Raw genomic sequence first — 16,525 nt, 5'->3', positions numbered from 1 at the left:
AAAATATACACAGCATAATGTTTTCAAAGACTGATGTAAATGGGCCTCAATGGAGACGAATTTCTTTGTAACTTTTTGTCTATAGACAGTAGAAAACATCCTTAAAAAAATACCGCAGTGCCACCGGTCTGTGAAAAAGCCAAGATTAACATTAGCTTGATCACTGTCATGAACTCACAAATAGACAGCAAGTAACCAATTTGCAGGTAGCAATTTATAGATCTACAGTTAAAGTGCAAGATACACTTAAGTGCCCATAAAAGGAAATTGAAAGGAAAGATTAATTTCTTTCCACTAAAGGGAGATAAATCTGGTGCAAGGTTTGGGTTTGTTGAAAGCTTGTTTACCGAAAACAAAGAAATATGTTTTGTTCCAGCTTTGTGTTATATGTTACTGAGTCACACCAAGCAATTCCTCTCTTTCTCGACACGTTTTTATAATTGCGACATTATGCTAGTGCTTCTATTAGAAAAAGAACAACGTGCCCACTATCAGAAATGTGAAAATATATAAACACCAAAGTTTGAAGAACCTGGTCTGGAAAACTGGCCCATACTATTACTGAGTTGCTCTTTATCTATGAGAATTATGTTTGCAGTACCATGAATGGAAATATAAAAATAGTTGTAGCTGCCCACAGCTACCAGATGACTGATGGTTTGTTATTCTGTGCCATTCTCCTGCTTTGTAAAGACTTTCTTATCTAGAAACACATTTCTGTTTAGGCAGAGATGCACAAAAAACCTTGTTGTACCAAGAAAAGAATCAAGCTTAAACTATATATACCTTGAGGTTTTTGTTCATCATTCATTGCACACCAAAAAAACCAACAATCCAAACCCAGAATAAAATAAAAAAGGACCAGATATCTTTCTCTGAGTTATGATTGAGTTAATAACAATTGCTTGTAAATAATGTTGTAAAGCTATTTTAATTTATTTACTTAGTCACTTTGATTTATTATTTTTTTTGTACTTGTCTTGTTTTTTGTATCGGCTGTAACTTGCCAAAATTGAAGATGTGATGTATCTGGGCAAGAAATTTATTTTATCTTTCAGATCTGCCCAGTGCCTGCCTTAATAACTACTTGGTCAGGGTCCTTATGCTTTCCTATAGTGGGACCAGCTGAGGTGTATGGAAGAGACCTGGGAGGTAGATGAACTTTGTCACAGTTTTGTGATTTTTGATTTTCGGTATTCCACATCATAACATCACGTGGGACACTGGGAGTCTAACTCTTAATGCTCAAGTCCTGGGTACCTGCCCAGAAGAGAAAAAGAACTACATTCCCCAGGGGACTTTGCAGTCAGGGAGAGGAGATTTAACTCCTTGAAAGTTCACCTGATGCTCTTTTTCGCCTGCTCTTCGTCGTGGGCGCTGCTCCCGTCTTCCTGCTGCTCAACTGGCCTGTGCATCTCACCTCAGCACTGTGGTGAAGCCTACCTACCCTTTCGGACATTCTCTCTCTCATTATATTTGATTTATTAGCTTCAATTCTGATTATATTGTATTATGCTGTATTATGTATTATATTGTGTTATCTTGCATTTCAATACTATATTTAGTAAATTAGTTTGTTTCTTCTCAGATCAGTGCTGCTGTTTTTAATTATTTTGGGATCCCCTGTTTCCTTTTTTTCTGGAGGTGCGGATCCTCAGATCCCTCTGCCCTGCTCGTCACGGAACCAGGCTGAACTAGCCCGTAAACCGTCGACAACTTTCAGGTGAATCTGCCACTAAGCTTCACACATGGAACCCACACAGAGATGTACTGACACAGAGATATATTTGCCTAAACTCACCTGTTGTTAGCCATTTACACCTAGATTGAGGAAAAGACAGATAGGGAAGCTGTTCACTTTTTGATTGTCTGGTGGCCATATTGGATGTTGGCAACAGTTCCAATGATTTACAATAACTTCAGGATCAGGATGAACAAATATCCTCTCTCTTTTGCCTGTATGGCCCCTCTTTGGACAAAATATTGGAATCTCTTAAGGAGAAGTTTATGTGGTAGGAGTCATGTACCCAGGCACTGGACAAAACTTGTATGCATAGCAACAGTTTTATTTGCAGTTACATATATATTTATCTCTACATATATGAATATATTAATTATATATTAAAAATGCCAACATTTGGATAAGGTTTTTAAATAAAGGCCACAACACTCTACTTTTCTGGTAGTAAGATTCTCCAAGAAGAAAGCTAAAAAGGGCAACATGAGTGAGGATATCTATTGTATACTTACTGCAAGGAAGATCTGAAGAGAACTGTGAGCCACTTCTATGTACTGATACTCAAGAAAACACCCCGAGACAGTGATATAACGATGATCCTCTGGAGCCCAGTCTGGGGCTGGTGTTACTGAGGTCACGGTGCATCCTGGTCCATTCTCCATCCACCATGAACGATGCATTGAGATATTAAATGTCAGAATGAGATCTGTTTCCTGCAAAACAATGTGGGAGGAATTAATTTTGGGATGGTACTCTGGTACTAAATGTCTCAGCTAGAGATTTCACAGTACACTTAAAGAAGAAAAGAACACCAATAAAATCATACCTTCACATGAAAATCAGCTGAGTTTGCCAGCAAGAAATGCAAGTAGCTGCACCTTGACAGGCAGATTTTTTTTGAAGCAGAAGAATAATTCTTGAAGCCAGGATCTGCTCCCAAACATTATACTAATCTGTACCATACAGTCATTTTATATTGATTATTATCCTATGGGAAACCACAGGGACTGATGGACATGCACATTTCACAGCAACCCTCCTGTGCTCATTTGGCTCATATTTTGCTGGTGCAATCTACCAAACTGTACAAGAGTCCTCAATATCTGAGACTTTACTATGTGTAGATCATATGCAGTTTTTCTCACATGGACTTTGCAAAGCAGAATTCTGCCAACTCTGCCGGAATATTGGAGAAGGATAAGAAAAAAGATTCTGTACAGCTGATTAAAAGCACTGCTTCTCTGCAAAGCTTGTCTTAGTCTTCTAATTCTGTGTAGAAATCTGTACGGAAACAGCTGCTATGTGTTGCCTTGTCTAAAGACTTCTCAGCTTGTTAAACAAAAGGGAAAAGAAGCCTGCAACCTTCAAGTCTTGTGCAGCTGATACAAGGGAGCTAGTGCAAGAGATTCAGACATGCTCTCAACTAAGATTGCATTTATGAATAGTTCATAAAGGATTAATGAATGATTAATATACATCATAAATAATACTACAGATATGACTTTCATAAATTATACTTGGTTGAACATTACTTGAGGGTACTATACATAGTTATAACAAAACTATGAACTTTGCGGATTCTGTAATAGCCTACAGTATTTACCAACTCTTCATAAATTATTTATGTGTAACCTCATTGTAAAGTGTGACTATCTTGTGCACATGTGCTCAGTCATGCAAAAAAAATTGCTTTTAAGTAGTGTCTTTGCAGAGTCAAATTCTCCCCACACCTAACCTACTTTTTTTTCCAGTGTTGATGACATTAATAATTAAAATTATCATAAAAATTTAAAATGTAACTATTTAATTAGGCTTACCAAGACAAAAGGAAAAGAATGCCATGCTATAGCTGATATGCTGTGTCCAAATTTCCCTTCCTTCAGAAAAAGAATTTTTTCAGTTTCACATATTTTTCCTTTTTGTACTACTTCAAACAAAAGTAACTCGATAGAGATTTCAGAGAGATTTCAGAAAACAACATGACTGACATATCAATTGATCTGTGATTATTCTATAGCACAGCTGATTTTTTTTTTAAGTTCAAGTTCCTAATTACATGCAGAATTTTGGTACATCAAAAAAAAATCAATGACTACCCTTCCCAAGCACATCCACTTAACAGATGGCAAGAAGGACTATAAATATTTTTGTGATTTTGTGATTCTACATCCACACAGCAGCATGATCCAGCAATTAATGTGCTCTGTGAGTAAATATGTATCTTTCAATTATATGAATTGTCACAACTAACTTCAGACATTTAAAGATGATTAAAGCAACCATGAACTTATGGATAAACAACCCAAATTTTTCAGAAATTGATATATTTACATATGGCCACAAGCTTTCATACACAATAAACTTTTCCTTTCTCTGTGCCTCTCTGCAGCAAAGCTGCTAGTCTAGTGCCTGCCTATTGTTTCTTGCAAATGAGCTTTTTTCCCCCAACACTCAATCCAGAAGACTATTTTTATTTCTGTACTCAGGGCTGTTAGAACTCCTCAGTTGTACACTGGCCTTTTAACCTTGCATAAGAAGTTGAAGAATTAGTATATTTGGAGCAACTTTGGTTTAAGACATCAACTTATTCCTGAATGAGGAAAATAAAACTCCATCACATATTCATAGAAGACCTTTAATTCATTCTAGTTGGAAAATTCTTAACCTCCAGTCTCTTATCAGAGCAGCAGCATGAATGAATAGAACTTACTGGCATTCTTTATTTTATTATTTGTGATACCTTCAGAAGAGTCACGATGAACTAAAAAGTGCAGACGTAGTATGAAATACGTATTGCCTAAAAAGGAAAGGGATTAGCTGGCTGGAAGGAACCAGTTATTTGTTACGCATCTGCTAGATGATGTTAAAAGGGAACAGGAGGAGCTAAGCAAAGATCAAAACTAGTCTCTGTGATTAGAATATTCTAATTCTTCTAAAGACAGCTACATTTGCTTACACAGGATGCAGTAGACCAAAACTTTACAGGTTAAAAACACAAGTGCGAAGTAGATATAATCACACGTTGAAATACTTATAACACTTATATACTTATAATTAGGTATGTAAATAAACTTCACAACATCTTGCTTTCTTACATCCCAGAATTAATGCCCAGTTGATTTTCTGAAATAATCCACAACATTTAGAAAATTCCACTGCCCTCAAAACATCATTTCAAAATTAAGTTGTATGCTGTGACAAGACTGTTTTGTCCAATAATAGTCTTTTAGTGCTAATAAGTTGTCCAATAATAGTCTTTTAGTGCTAACAAGAAAAAAAAATCCTAGTGCTAGCAATTTAACGCTAATAAATAAAAAAATCCTATAGTCTACCAGATCTATATTTTATTCCTGTCTTTGAGCACCCAGTAAAATACTGCATTATTCCCTCTGCTCAAAAAATAGTCTAGATACTTGTCACAGTCTTATGTCTCTTAATTCCTGGTACTAGTAAAAACAAATCTTTCTGGTTGCAGCTGAAACAGTGTTAATAGCACACCCATACTTGTTGCTGAAGGGCTGGGACACATGTGGGACCAAACCAGGTTACTTGACAGGAAGAGCCACTGCCTTTATGGCACAGCAACAGTAGGCAGGGCAGAACTGAACCAGGACAGGTGGGTGTTCCATACTGCGTGACATCATGCAGAAGGTCATAAAGGTGGTGAGCACTTGCATTGTGGATATATAAGTATGCATAGTTATCATCACATTCTTGTTTCCCTTTATTTATTATTTTTTTTTTTAAGCCTTAGAAAGTATTTTTTATGTCAATGCATGAGTTCTATTTCCTTTCCAGTTCTCTCCCTCGTCACACCTGGAGGGAAATGAGCGAATGGCTACATGGTGCTGAGCTGTTGCCAGGTTAAACCACAACACAAATCCTGCTGAAAGCCCACACTTCAAATCTTAACTCTGAATAACGTGGCTGAAAAGGCTATCAAGCAGGGTTGTTATTATGTACTGAATTACTTAATAAACAAGGTAAACTTTAGAAAGCAAAACAGTAAGTGGAGACAAACTCTGGTTGTGGCAATATTAGGCATCATTCACTTCTAAGGGCAAATTCAATGACCAAGTCAGATTTTCAAAAACAAGCATAAGTTAGGTCCTGAAAATTCGTATTTCCAAAATACGCGGGATAAGTATAGATGCAGACGGAGCCTATTTACTACAGCATCAGCTGCCACAGTCAGATCATTCAAAATATAAATTGGTATGTACTCTGATCTTGCCTGTAACCTCTAAACCATGTATGCACTCATACGCGCTCATATTAGTAGACCATTTCCTGTGTTTTAGTAGTGAAAGTCACCCAACTTATGAAAAACTCACAATGTATCAGGAAAACAAATGAGAGAACTCTGTGAGCCAAAGAGAGCATGATGTATCTGTCATTAACATCTTTTGCACTGAAAAGATTTAGAACTATTATTTGACAAATTCCTCCTGCCATTTACTCTGTTCACTGTTTGAATACAGTTTTAGTGGACATAGACTAAGTCTACAATGGAAGTAGAGGATTTTCTGTACTCTCCTGTGTAATTGCCGTCTGTTTTCTTTTCAACATCTGTGGCTCAAACACTGCCCAGGGAATTGCAGAGAAATGGTCTAATAAGCCTTGAAGCTATGAAACACAACAGGAACTGTTGATACGTATTGGGCATGCCAATATGATGACGTTCACAGTTTGTATGTCAAAGAAGATTTCACTAACTTAAATTCAACAAACAGCTGCTTCCTTCATGAACACAAAAATGCATCTGTATGAGCTTTACGGATGATCACTATGATGGTTTTGTAAATCCTGCTGATATTTGTAAAGCCTGTTAATGAAAATTGGTGCATTAAAATAGATTTCGCTATTCACTGAGGAGTGAAAATTCAGAGGAAAATATTTAGTAAGGCATGTTTGCTAACACTCAAGATGTGTTGATATTTGTAATGGTTATGAGCTAGACAAAGGCTGGAGTTTGGAGGTCTCAGAGGCTCAGATGTCAAAAAAAAAAACAAACAGAAACTGAGACCTCTTCCAATTAAGTCTCTAACCTTATTTATTTTAGGATGGTTTGTGTAAAAAAAACCTTGAGCTTTGATGATTATTTTGGTACACACAATGTATAACAACTTCTCCTGGAGTCAACTGAACAGTATATAACATTCTGTGGATGAGGACACCTGATGAAAAAACATGGCAATATAAGATTTTGTGAGAGTTGCCAGAAATGAATACAACTTTCTTTGCATTAAAGAGCAGCAGGAGGCCTGCAATGCTCACAATGAAGATATGTAGTAGTTACAAGGAAACACTGTTTTAATTATTTTATTAGTGCTCTGGTGCAGTTTACAGATGCTGATTCCAAATACAATGCCAAGAGGAAAGAAAAAGCAGCGATTCAGTATGACCCTCTTTGAAAGTCCGTAAGGCACTGCGGGCACAAGGAGTTTGTACTGATTTCAGTGGTTGTGGTTTGCTATTCCTTGGGAAGCAAGCTGTCTCCGTTTTTTCTAATTAGGAATTGATAAAATCTGTGCAAACATGCCTGGATTCTGGACAAGCTTTTTCAAATAGAACCGTGTAACCACTTTTTTCATTTTTCATTCTCAATCTAGCAAGAAGAGACTGTTTGAAGATTGAATGATCGCACAAGGATTCAGTGAAGATCATGGTCTGAAAGCACCTGTAGTTGTGGATGCCTCAGATGCACAGGTCTCTACAGGCAATGTTTTTTCCTTCTGTTATCTAACTTCTCCACTAAAACTAGTGTGAGAAAATGGTACTGCACAACAGGAGCAAGCAGACATTTTCTTGCCTAAAGAAAAACTGATCTCATGAAAGGGTCAAAATATTGCTTGGTAACATGTTTTTGTTTTTCAATGTAAACTTTTTTTCCTCAGCTGATAAACAGGAATTAATTGTTGAATAATTCTGTGGAGATCACAGATTCTAAAACTACCTAATATTTTAAATCTGGTTGCACTTAAGCTGATTTTTCTCTCTGAACTTTTTTTTTTTTTACATGTACAACTACTTTTCACTTGATTTTTTTTTTTTTCCCCCCTCAGTAACCAGGAATTCTGGCTGTTAATTTCCTCTCACAAAACTTTATACCAGTATAATTCCAAAATTCAATTTAGGTGATAAGGTTTAACTAGATCCACTCAACAGATTTACTTCTGAAGTTCATACATGGAAAATATCAAACATTCCCTCATTCTTAGTTGTTATCAGTACTCTGTTAAAAATATTCCAAATGTATCTTAAGTAATTGCCAGTGTAAATGTGAAGATTTCATAGAATTACTTAAAAGATGTAAGCATGAGAGAAAGGGATGACTCAGGTATCCTGATTTTCTTGTCTAAAATGAAACCTGAGCATTAACAAAATGGTACAAAAGAGTCTTCAAAAACCACAGCTACTGCAATACAGGGATTCACATTGTGACCTACTACTTTATACAATTCTTACCAATAACTTTATGAAATTGCTAGAGCAGCAAGCAATGTTATCTTAATTAAGATCATCATAGTTTTCTTGTATTAGAATATATACATTGAGAATCTTAACAATTTTGATCTACTCTGCTTCAATTCATTACAAAAAAAGGGAGATACCTACTAAACTTTAGAATATTAATTTCATCAGTACTGTGGCTTCAATTTTTCCCATTAGCATCCTTAAGAAATTTTCTATCTATGTAGATCTTCAATTAAAAATACCCTGAAAAGAAAGTAAAAACAGTTTGCACTGCAAAGATAAAATAATTACTACCTCATGAATATCTTTAATATTTAATCAGAATATTTTTAGACTAAGATTTTTCTGGACTGGGATCATTAATTTTTTTATTTTTATTTTTATTTATTGCGTAAACCAAAAAATAAAACCCATCCTAGTAGCACAATAAAGTTCTGCCATTTATCACTGGAGTCTGACAGGTTGCAGTCCCCATGCTATCACACAAAAATTTTAATCTGAGTCTTCTATGTATACAGCAAAGTTCCTGAGCAGTAGATTTTTTTGTAATTGCCTGGAAAATGACTTTCTGAAATATTTCTAGTTTGTGCAGTGCAAAAATACACTGAACTAGGTAGTTGACCAGGAGTCCTCACATCCCAGAGTAGAAGCTAACTCTATGAAATATTATTTATTTCTCACCGTAGCATAATCAGGGATATCATTTGGGAACTGAGGAATCCATTGAAGAAGATTGAGTTGGATGTAACACCTTGCTTTGAAAACTCGTTTTGACAAGTGACCATTCTCTGAGGAAAGCAGTTTGCCTCACAATACTTTATGTAAGTGTCCAGTGGTTGCCATTCCAGACTCAGCTGATCTACTGTCTTCTAGTGCTACTGGTTGGCACGGAGTTACTCACAGATTATATTAGAATCAAGACCAAAACCTAGCTTCTTTCATTCCTTGGCACAACACTCTTCAAAATTTTGGATTAAACCTGAAGACACGAGGTGCAACTTACTAGGTACAACTGTATCTTGAAATATTTTTTTTTTTCCTTTTTAAATGGTAAAGTATGTCTCTTCTTGGCAAATATATACAGATTAATAACATCTGCAAATTTTAATATTATTATAAATAAACTCTAAATTCTAAATAAAACCTTTCTAAACACTAACACATCTTATATTTGGGTATTTTCCAACAGGCTACATGGAGCTTCAAGAGAGCTGAGAACAAAGCTCTGCAGAATACAAACAGAAAAGTGTACGGTAAAATAATAGGATGAAATAAACATCCTTAAAACATTTCTCTTTCTAGAGTGAATGGTTTACTGAGTTGCCAAATTATGAAGAATGGTTTGTTTGATCATCTCCATCTGAGGAGAAAATTTTAGCATCGTCCACCATTTAGTAGGGAAGGTTGCAAAGCTGGATGGCGTGGAAATTGACTCAAACTTCAGTAGTTTTATACAGTATGTACAGAAAGAAATTCCAGTTGACATGGTTTGTTTTTCCTATTTCCTATGAATCTGTATTCTCTTTAAAAAATGAATCAAGATGACAAGATTTTTTTTTAAACAACCCAAATCACTTGTAACCCTAGGGCAGAACTCATTTGTATAATTATGCCAATTCTTATGTGTTTGAATCAGGATCTGCTGTTGAAGACAGAAAATCTACCACCTGCAGTGTATACAGGAAGGAGAGAAAGGTGTAAGTAGACTTAAGAGAATTCTCAGGCCATACAATGTTCTTACCCCAAAAGCGGTGTTACGAAACATAAGATTGTAGTCTTGTACAAAAGCTTTGTGAAAGACCATGCTGAACACAAACACGTACAGTACACAACATGCAATAGTTTAAATGGTTCCAGACAGCACTGTTTTTATATGCATTAAGATTTCAGAACAATTTAAAAGATGACTGGGTGAGTTCAGAAATTACTGAAAAATGTGCAGAATTGTCTTAGCCAGTTTAGTTCAAATCTAGCCCAGATGGTTATTTTCAAGAGTCTTCCTCCAAAGGAAGGTTGCAATAAGCTAAAACGTTAATTTAAGATGCATAACTAGTCCTCACAACCAACTTGCATTCTTGTTGTGAAACAGGCAAATTTAGATGCTTTGAATTTATTTACAATCAATAAAGCGTACCCAGTTGAAAGAGAGAGTTAAGTATCCCTCAAGGACTCTGAACAGCTGCCGATTGAACCTAAATAAGATGTTGAACAGGAAGGCAGCCATACAAGGAAGCACAGAGGCAAAGTGACGTGTGGGTCATCTCTGTATAACCTCTATGTCCTGCTACAGCAATGGTGTGGAAATTGATTCTGTACTGACTACTTCAGGTTCTTCCACTGTAATGTAGACCACAATTGGCCAGGCTAGTAAATCTACAAATTTAACTTCGGATCTGAAAGAGTACAGCATTCATGTAGCTTGCAAATTTGGGCCAGTAAAACAAAGTCAAATTGGTAAAGCCCATGCTCAGCAGTATGTGCACAAAGCCTGAGAGTGTAGCAGTCTCTATCGCAACACCAATGAATATTCATGCAAGAAAGTTTCCGGTTTTGACACAGTTTACACCTAAATGTGACTTTTATCCAATTTTAATGCAAGGAAATATACAAATGCAACTGTACTGTGTGACACGGGAAACCCTATAATGCAGTTTGCAGTGCTAATGTCTGGCCTGAGTTCCACATGCCTGTATTTGCATTACAGAGTTTGCAGTACAGATTTTGAAAATCACCTTTGTTTCATTTCCAAAAGGTTGTATTTGTTTTTTAAACAAAGACTACATTTATCAAAGAACAATATTATATGACTGTGATAAACTTCAGTTCATAAAGAGTTCATTTATGTCCTTGCTGGTGATGATATTTATTAGAATACCTAAGGCTGTATTCAAACCTGATAAATCAAACTCATTTCACTTTATATGCAGTAATTAATTTAACAGTAGGTGAAAGTGCTCTCCCTTTTTGTGGTATGATACTGTGTCACTCAGCATGGACCACAGGTTAGTTTTATTAAAGCTAATTTGATTATCCACTACTCTCATCTAACTACAGAAATAATTTCTATCTTATCTTGAATGCAGAGCAAGTTACAGTTGCCTTGTAAATAGGCAACTTCCAGCATTTGAGAATTATAATAAATTATTTCTTAGAAACAAATTAATAGTTTTTACTGTTCTATAGCTGCTAGTTCTTTCTACACTGTGTCTCAGAAATCATTTTGAAGGATGAGGCTGCTTAGAAATATTTGTTGAATTTGGAGACTAGTTTTAGCCTAAAAAGTGAGAAGAATGGGAACAACATCACAAAAATTGCTTCAACATTTTTCAGTAGATTAATATTATACTTTTCCTAATTTGACTTATTAAGGCATTTAGGCAATACTTACAAACTGGAATGAAAAATCTTAGGGCTCTAAATATCTGCTGTAAGTGATATATATTTAATTCTCCTCTTTCCTTGATACAGAAATGAAAAGTAAGCTACTTCACCAATTTCTATTCTGACATTGCATGTCTCATGACAACAGACAAAAAAGAAACATTCTCATCTACATTAATAAGCAAGCCACAACATCAAACAGTTTGATGTTGGCAAACATTTCAAGTGCACTTCTGTTCCTCTTATAAGCTATTGCTAAACCTGATGATGCCCACTGCTTCTGTAAACTACAGCCTCATAAGGACAATTTGGGGACATTTAAAAAGATTCAGTGCATAACTCTGGGTAAATGTATAGGTTTTATTAAGTTTTCAAAAGCATACCCTAAAGAATAATATCATGATGCCATTCTAGATGTTTTTAGCCAGCATGAAAGTACCTAATATACTGCAAAAGAACAGTAGCAATTTAACCCATTTAAGGTACTAATTCATAGATGAATAGGCTGCCATTTACATTTTGAGTGCTCTGCATGCAAGGAAGCTAAAGCATAGAGGACTACCGGCAGAATATTGGAGCATCTAACCACGATACATCAGAATTAGCTCAATAAAGACATCCAGCAATTGGCTACTTTTATACCTAGCACCAGTTCCATATGTACATAAAATCTGTACATAAAATGTATATAAAATTACACAGATCCATTGTGCATCACAGTTTTGAACTGATGATGTTATCAAGTGATGACACGTTTTGATGCTTTTTTTCCATCTCACAATATTGTGCAAAAAAGAAAATTACTTTTCAGTTCACATTTATATTGACTAGTTAAAGACATTGTGAAGGGGGTAATTTTTTTTTTTTTTTATTCTGCTTTCAGCTGAGCCTGTCTCCAATTTTCTCATTTTAGCATGAGAAAGTAAACTCTGCCTTTTGCGTTTGAGTGCCAGCTCAGAGAGGAGTCTGTATGGCCTGGAGGTTCTAGTAGGTAATAAAGTGATCATGGGCCAGCACGTGCATTTGTGGCAAACAAGGACAACAACATTCTGGGCAGTATCACCAGCAGGTGGAGGAAAGTGATCATTCTCTGCTCAGAACTGGTGAGGTTATACTGGAATGCTGGGTCTAGTGCTGGGCCCCTCAGCACAAGAGAGACATGGGCACAGTGGGCAAGTCCAGTGAAGGCCACCAAGCTGATCAGGAACTGGAAAACAGGACATTTGAGGTGCACGATGCACAGGGACAAGAGGCAAACAACACTAGCTGGGAAACAGTAGATTCTGAACAGAACTAAGAATTGTTTATTTGTATATATTTATATATATTTTACCATGAGAGTGGTCAAACATTAGAAGAGATGACTAGAGATGAAGAAGCATTCAGCCTTGTTGATACTCCAAGCTTGACCAGAAAAGCACTTAAAAAGTATAATGTAGTCAGCACTCCTTTAAGAAGAGAGTTGCCCTAGGTAACCTTACAACCTAAATCATTCTGTAACTTGAGTGTTCTCCCTTGAAGACTTCCAGCATTTCTACTGTTCTTCAGAAACAATTAAAAAACAACAAAACAAAAAAAACAAGTACACCAACTAACAATGCCCCAAACCCTTTAAAAGTGCAACTAACCCAATAAAACAATTATAGAATAAATTGGCTTTCTGTAGCTTGAATATTCTTGGAATATCCCTCAAAATCTTATGACACACTGGGAACACAGCAGTAGTAAGAAAACAACAGCTCAAATCTGACTTGTATGCTGGGCTTATAAATAATGTGTGATCTATTTCTGCAGGGATAACATCCTTCTAGGAACCAATAACAGCCATTTAACTTACATGCTTTCAACTCTGAACAAGCTGGCTGTATCTCCTTGGGGATGAGGAAAGAAAAGGTACCACTTGAGTGGAGCAGATATTGGCCCTGAAGATGCTGTAGAGACTACAAATAACACAGCTTAAGGCTCTTTAACTTGCTAATTAAATATCACAGCTAAACTAGAATAAAATAATGAGAGAGGTCAAAAAAATTATTTCAAAATAACTTCTGTTTCATTCATTCCACTTGAATCACAGCATCATGATATTAAGGGGTGCATATTTTATTTGCAAGCAGTTCATGCTGGTTAACTAAAATTTCACTTAAGAAAAATCACTTCAGTACCCAGGTTTATAATCCATAGACCCTCCAGTTTCTAGCCAAGACTGAGATGAAATACTAAGAGCAATGATCTCTAATGAGTGCAGCTTGAGAGTGTTAGCTTAAACAAAGATCTATCTCAGTAGACAGAATCAGTGATGGAAAACTTTAAGAAGCTGCTGGGAAGTAGATTTACCATTCTAACTGTGGTGTCTCTGTCAGTTTCTTAAATTAAGTTTTCAGGAGCTGATTTAGCCCAGGGAAATGCAGAAATTTGGTTGAACTGCCTCTTGGGGCTGCTTATACTAAATTTTTTGTTTGTGTTTAGTGCTAATGCAGAATTAAAGGAACTTCACTGTCAAGATGTTAGAAGATCGATGCTTTTATTACTTTGAATTGGAAAGGGAATATACACAATAAAGCACTCACAAGGGAAGAATGATACAGAGAGCAAATCTTTGATTTTCCTGGTGTTTAAGAATATTGCAGAACACTGCATTCAAAGAAGCAGCATTCAATTTTTTCAGTTGAGAAATAAACATACATATTTAGTTTATTAAATATAGTCTGGGTAAAAATATTTTCTTGGGAATATGTACCTGCTCAATGGAAAAATACAAACTTCAATAAATAACTCAGTTTCACGGTTTCTACACAGCAACATCACTATTAAATGCATGAAATATACGACATATTCTCCCTTTCAAAAAAAAGCTCATAAAACACCTGTAAGAGGAATCTGATTTCCAAACACACAGCTTTTACATCAACAGCACTGATTTCCTCTCCTTGAACAAACATATTTAAAGTACTAAAGCTAAAGCAGTCTTCTAGGATGTACAGTAGTACAATTCTGATTTTATTGGGAAATGAAGTTTTCTAAAGCAGGTAGTAGTAAATATTTTTCTAATGTAAAAGTAAATGTTGGAATTTCACCTAAAAGAATAATTTGTTATAATATACATAAGGCAGAGTTGGGGCTGAAAACAAAGACTGAAGTTTCATGGTTGTTTTTTTTTTTTTCTTCAACTAAATGCTAGGAAATAGCATTGAATTGGTTCTGTCCTGGTTGGTTCTGTCCCAATGCTACCCCTGTACTACAGTATAGCATTTAATTACACATTATTTCATCAATCTGAGCTAAATACACAGCTTACTATAATATTTTATCATTATGCTGCCCTCACATTTTTCAGTCTTATAACAATTCAATATAACCTATACAAACTTACAACTTGATTCTAGATAAGTACTGCAAATAATTCCATTAAATTAGTAGGACTCTCACAGTATGTGAGATTAAATTTGTTATATTTTAACTAGACTTAAAGATAAATATGTGAAAGATAAGAAAGATGTGCAGTGAATGCATATGTAATTCCATATTACTGCTATTCATATTATTCAGTAGTTCATGGACCCAATTTAAAGACACATATAATGCTGCAATGCAATGATGCGATAGTAAGTATAGCAGCAATAGCGGGGTAGCACAATCCTAGGCTACAGCAAACAAGGTCAAGCTCAAATGCAGCAGCCACAGACATAGAAACAAAGGAAGAAAAACTGCTTACCCTTGGGAGATCTCAGATAGGCAAGGAACTCCAACAAAATACCCTCACCTCCACTGCCGACCTTAAGTGAGGTCTGGGAGGGGGTCGATCCTGGCTCCACTCCTTCCGTCACTCAGGTGCATTGCATGCACCTGAAATCCCCTGGGTTGGCCCTGCCTTCCTACCAGGTGCTAAATCACTATATCAGACTGTGACTTAGCACTTTTGCTACAACATGATAACCTGATATACATGCAGTTTGGATTAAAGATAAATAATTGTATTTATACATATTTGATAACCATGAGTACTTACTCTAGAGCATGTATATGCTAAGAAACTTTTACTAGAAATACTTGATGGTTACTAGAACAGGTTGCTTAAAGAAGCTTTGCATTTCTCCTCCCTGCAAGTGCTCAGTCTCAGATTTGGATGAGACTTTGAGCAATCCAGTTAAGTAGAAGGTATCCCTGCCTATGGTGATGATTTTCAAAGGTCCCATCCAAACCATTCAATGATTCTATGTAGTAGAATATCCATATTATAAATTTGAAATTTGCCCATACGTAAACAAATATTCTTGTTAAATATTTAACATGACATTTCTTTTGGAAGAGTGCTGAACTTCTGCTTGAATATTAGGTGATTTTTTGCTTTTACATATATGTAGAATTCCAAAACTTCCTCAGACTTTTGGAAATGTGGTATTCACCATCTATGAGCTCATGCAGCTTGAGATATGTGAGGATTAAAAAATATTCCTGGGTTCTGTGACAGCAGAAAACTGATTTCTGTCTCAACTAAATACATGATTGATTGATGGGTGTCTATGATCTCAGAGAACTTTGGTGGTACTGGAATCAATTCCCAAAGGAGGCTAGTAATTCTGTACTATATCTGGTCTGTAGCAAAATCCCAATCTATTCCAACCTATTCAGTTGGAACTAACTGTCAACTTCTCAGTTCCACCCCAAAACTGGACAGAAGACAAATTAGACATTATATTGGTAATGGGATCAAAACTTCCGTAGAATTCAGGATTTTCATGATTTAAGTGGGTATATGATGAAAGAAAGAAAGAAAGAAAGAAAGAAAGAAAGAAAGAAAGAAAGAAAGAAAGAAAGAAAGAAAGAAAGAAAGAAAGAAAGAAAGAAAGAAAGAAAGAAAGAAAGAAAGAAAGAAAGAAAGAAAGAAAGAAAGAAAGAAAGAAAGAAAGAAAGAAAGAAAGAAAGAAAGAA

The 16,525-nt window shown here is 35.8% G+C and overlaps 1 protein-coding gene across 2 annotated transcripts in view; it reads right to left on the bottom strand.

Annotated features, from left to right (window-relative positions):
• The window catches only part of NKAIN2 (sodium/potassium transporting ATPase interacting 2), a 502,256-nt gene that overhangs the window by 72,155 nt on the left and 413,576 nt on the right, over positions 1-16,525 (bottom strand). For both annotated transcript variants that reach the window (XM_042886386.1, XM_042886396.1), the window contains exon 4: positions 2,251-2,451. In XM_042886386.1, the coding sequence (XP_042742320.1) occupies positions 2,251-2,451 (201 nt within the window). The remainder of the gene's footprint in view (positions 1-2,250; positions 2,452-16,525) is intronic.

Source organism: Lagopus leucura, unplaced genomic scaffold, assembly GCF_019238085.1.
Source record: "Lagopus leucura isolate 7727_CA_CO unplaced genomic scaffold, USGS_WTPT01 Super-Scaffold_73, whole genome shotgun sequence".
In the NCBI taxonomy this organism is placed as follows: Eukaryota; Metazoa; Chordata; class Aves; order Galliformes; family Phasianidae; genus Lagopus; species Lagopus leucura.
This window is presented reverse-complemented; position numbering and strand designations above follow the sequence as displayed.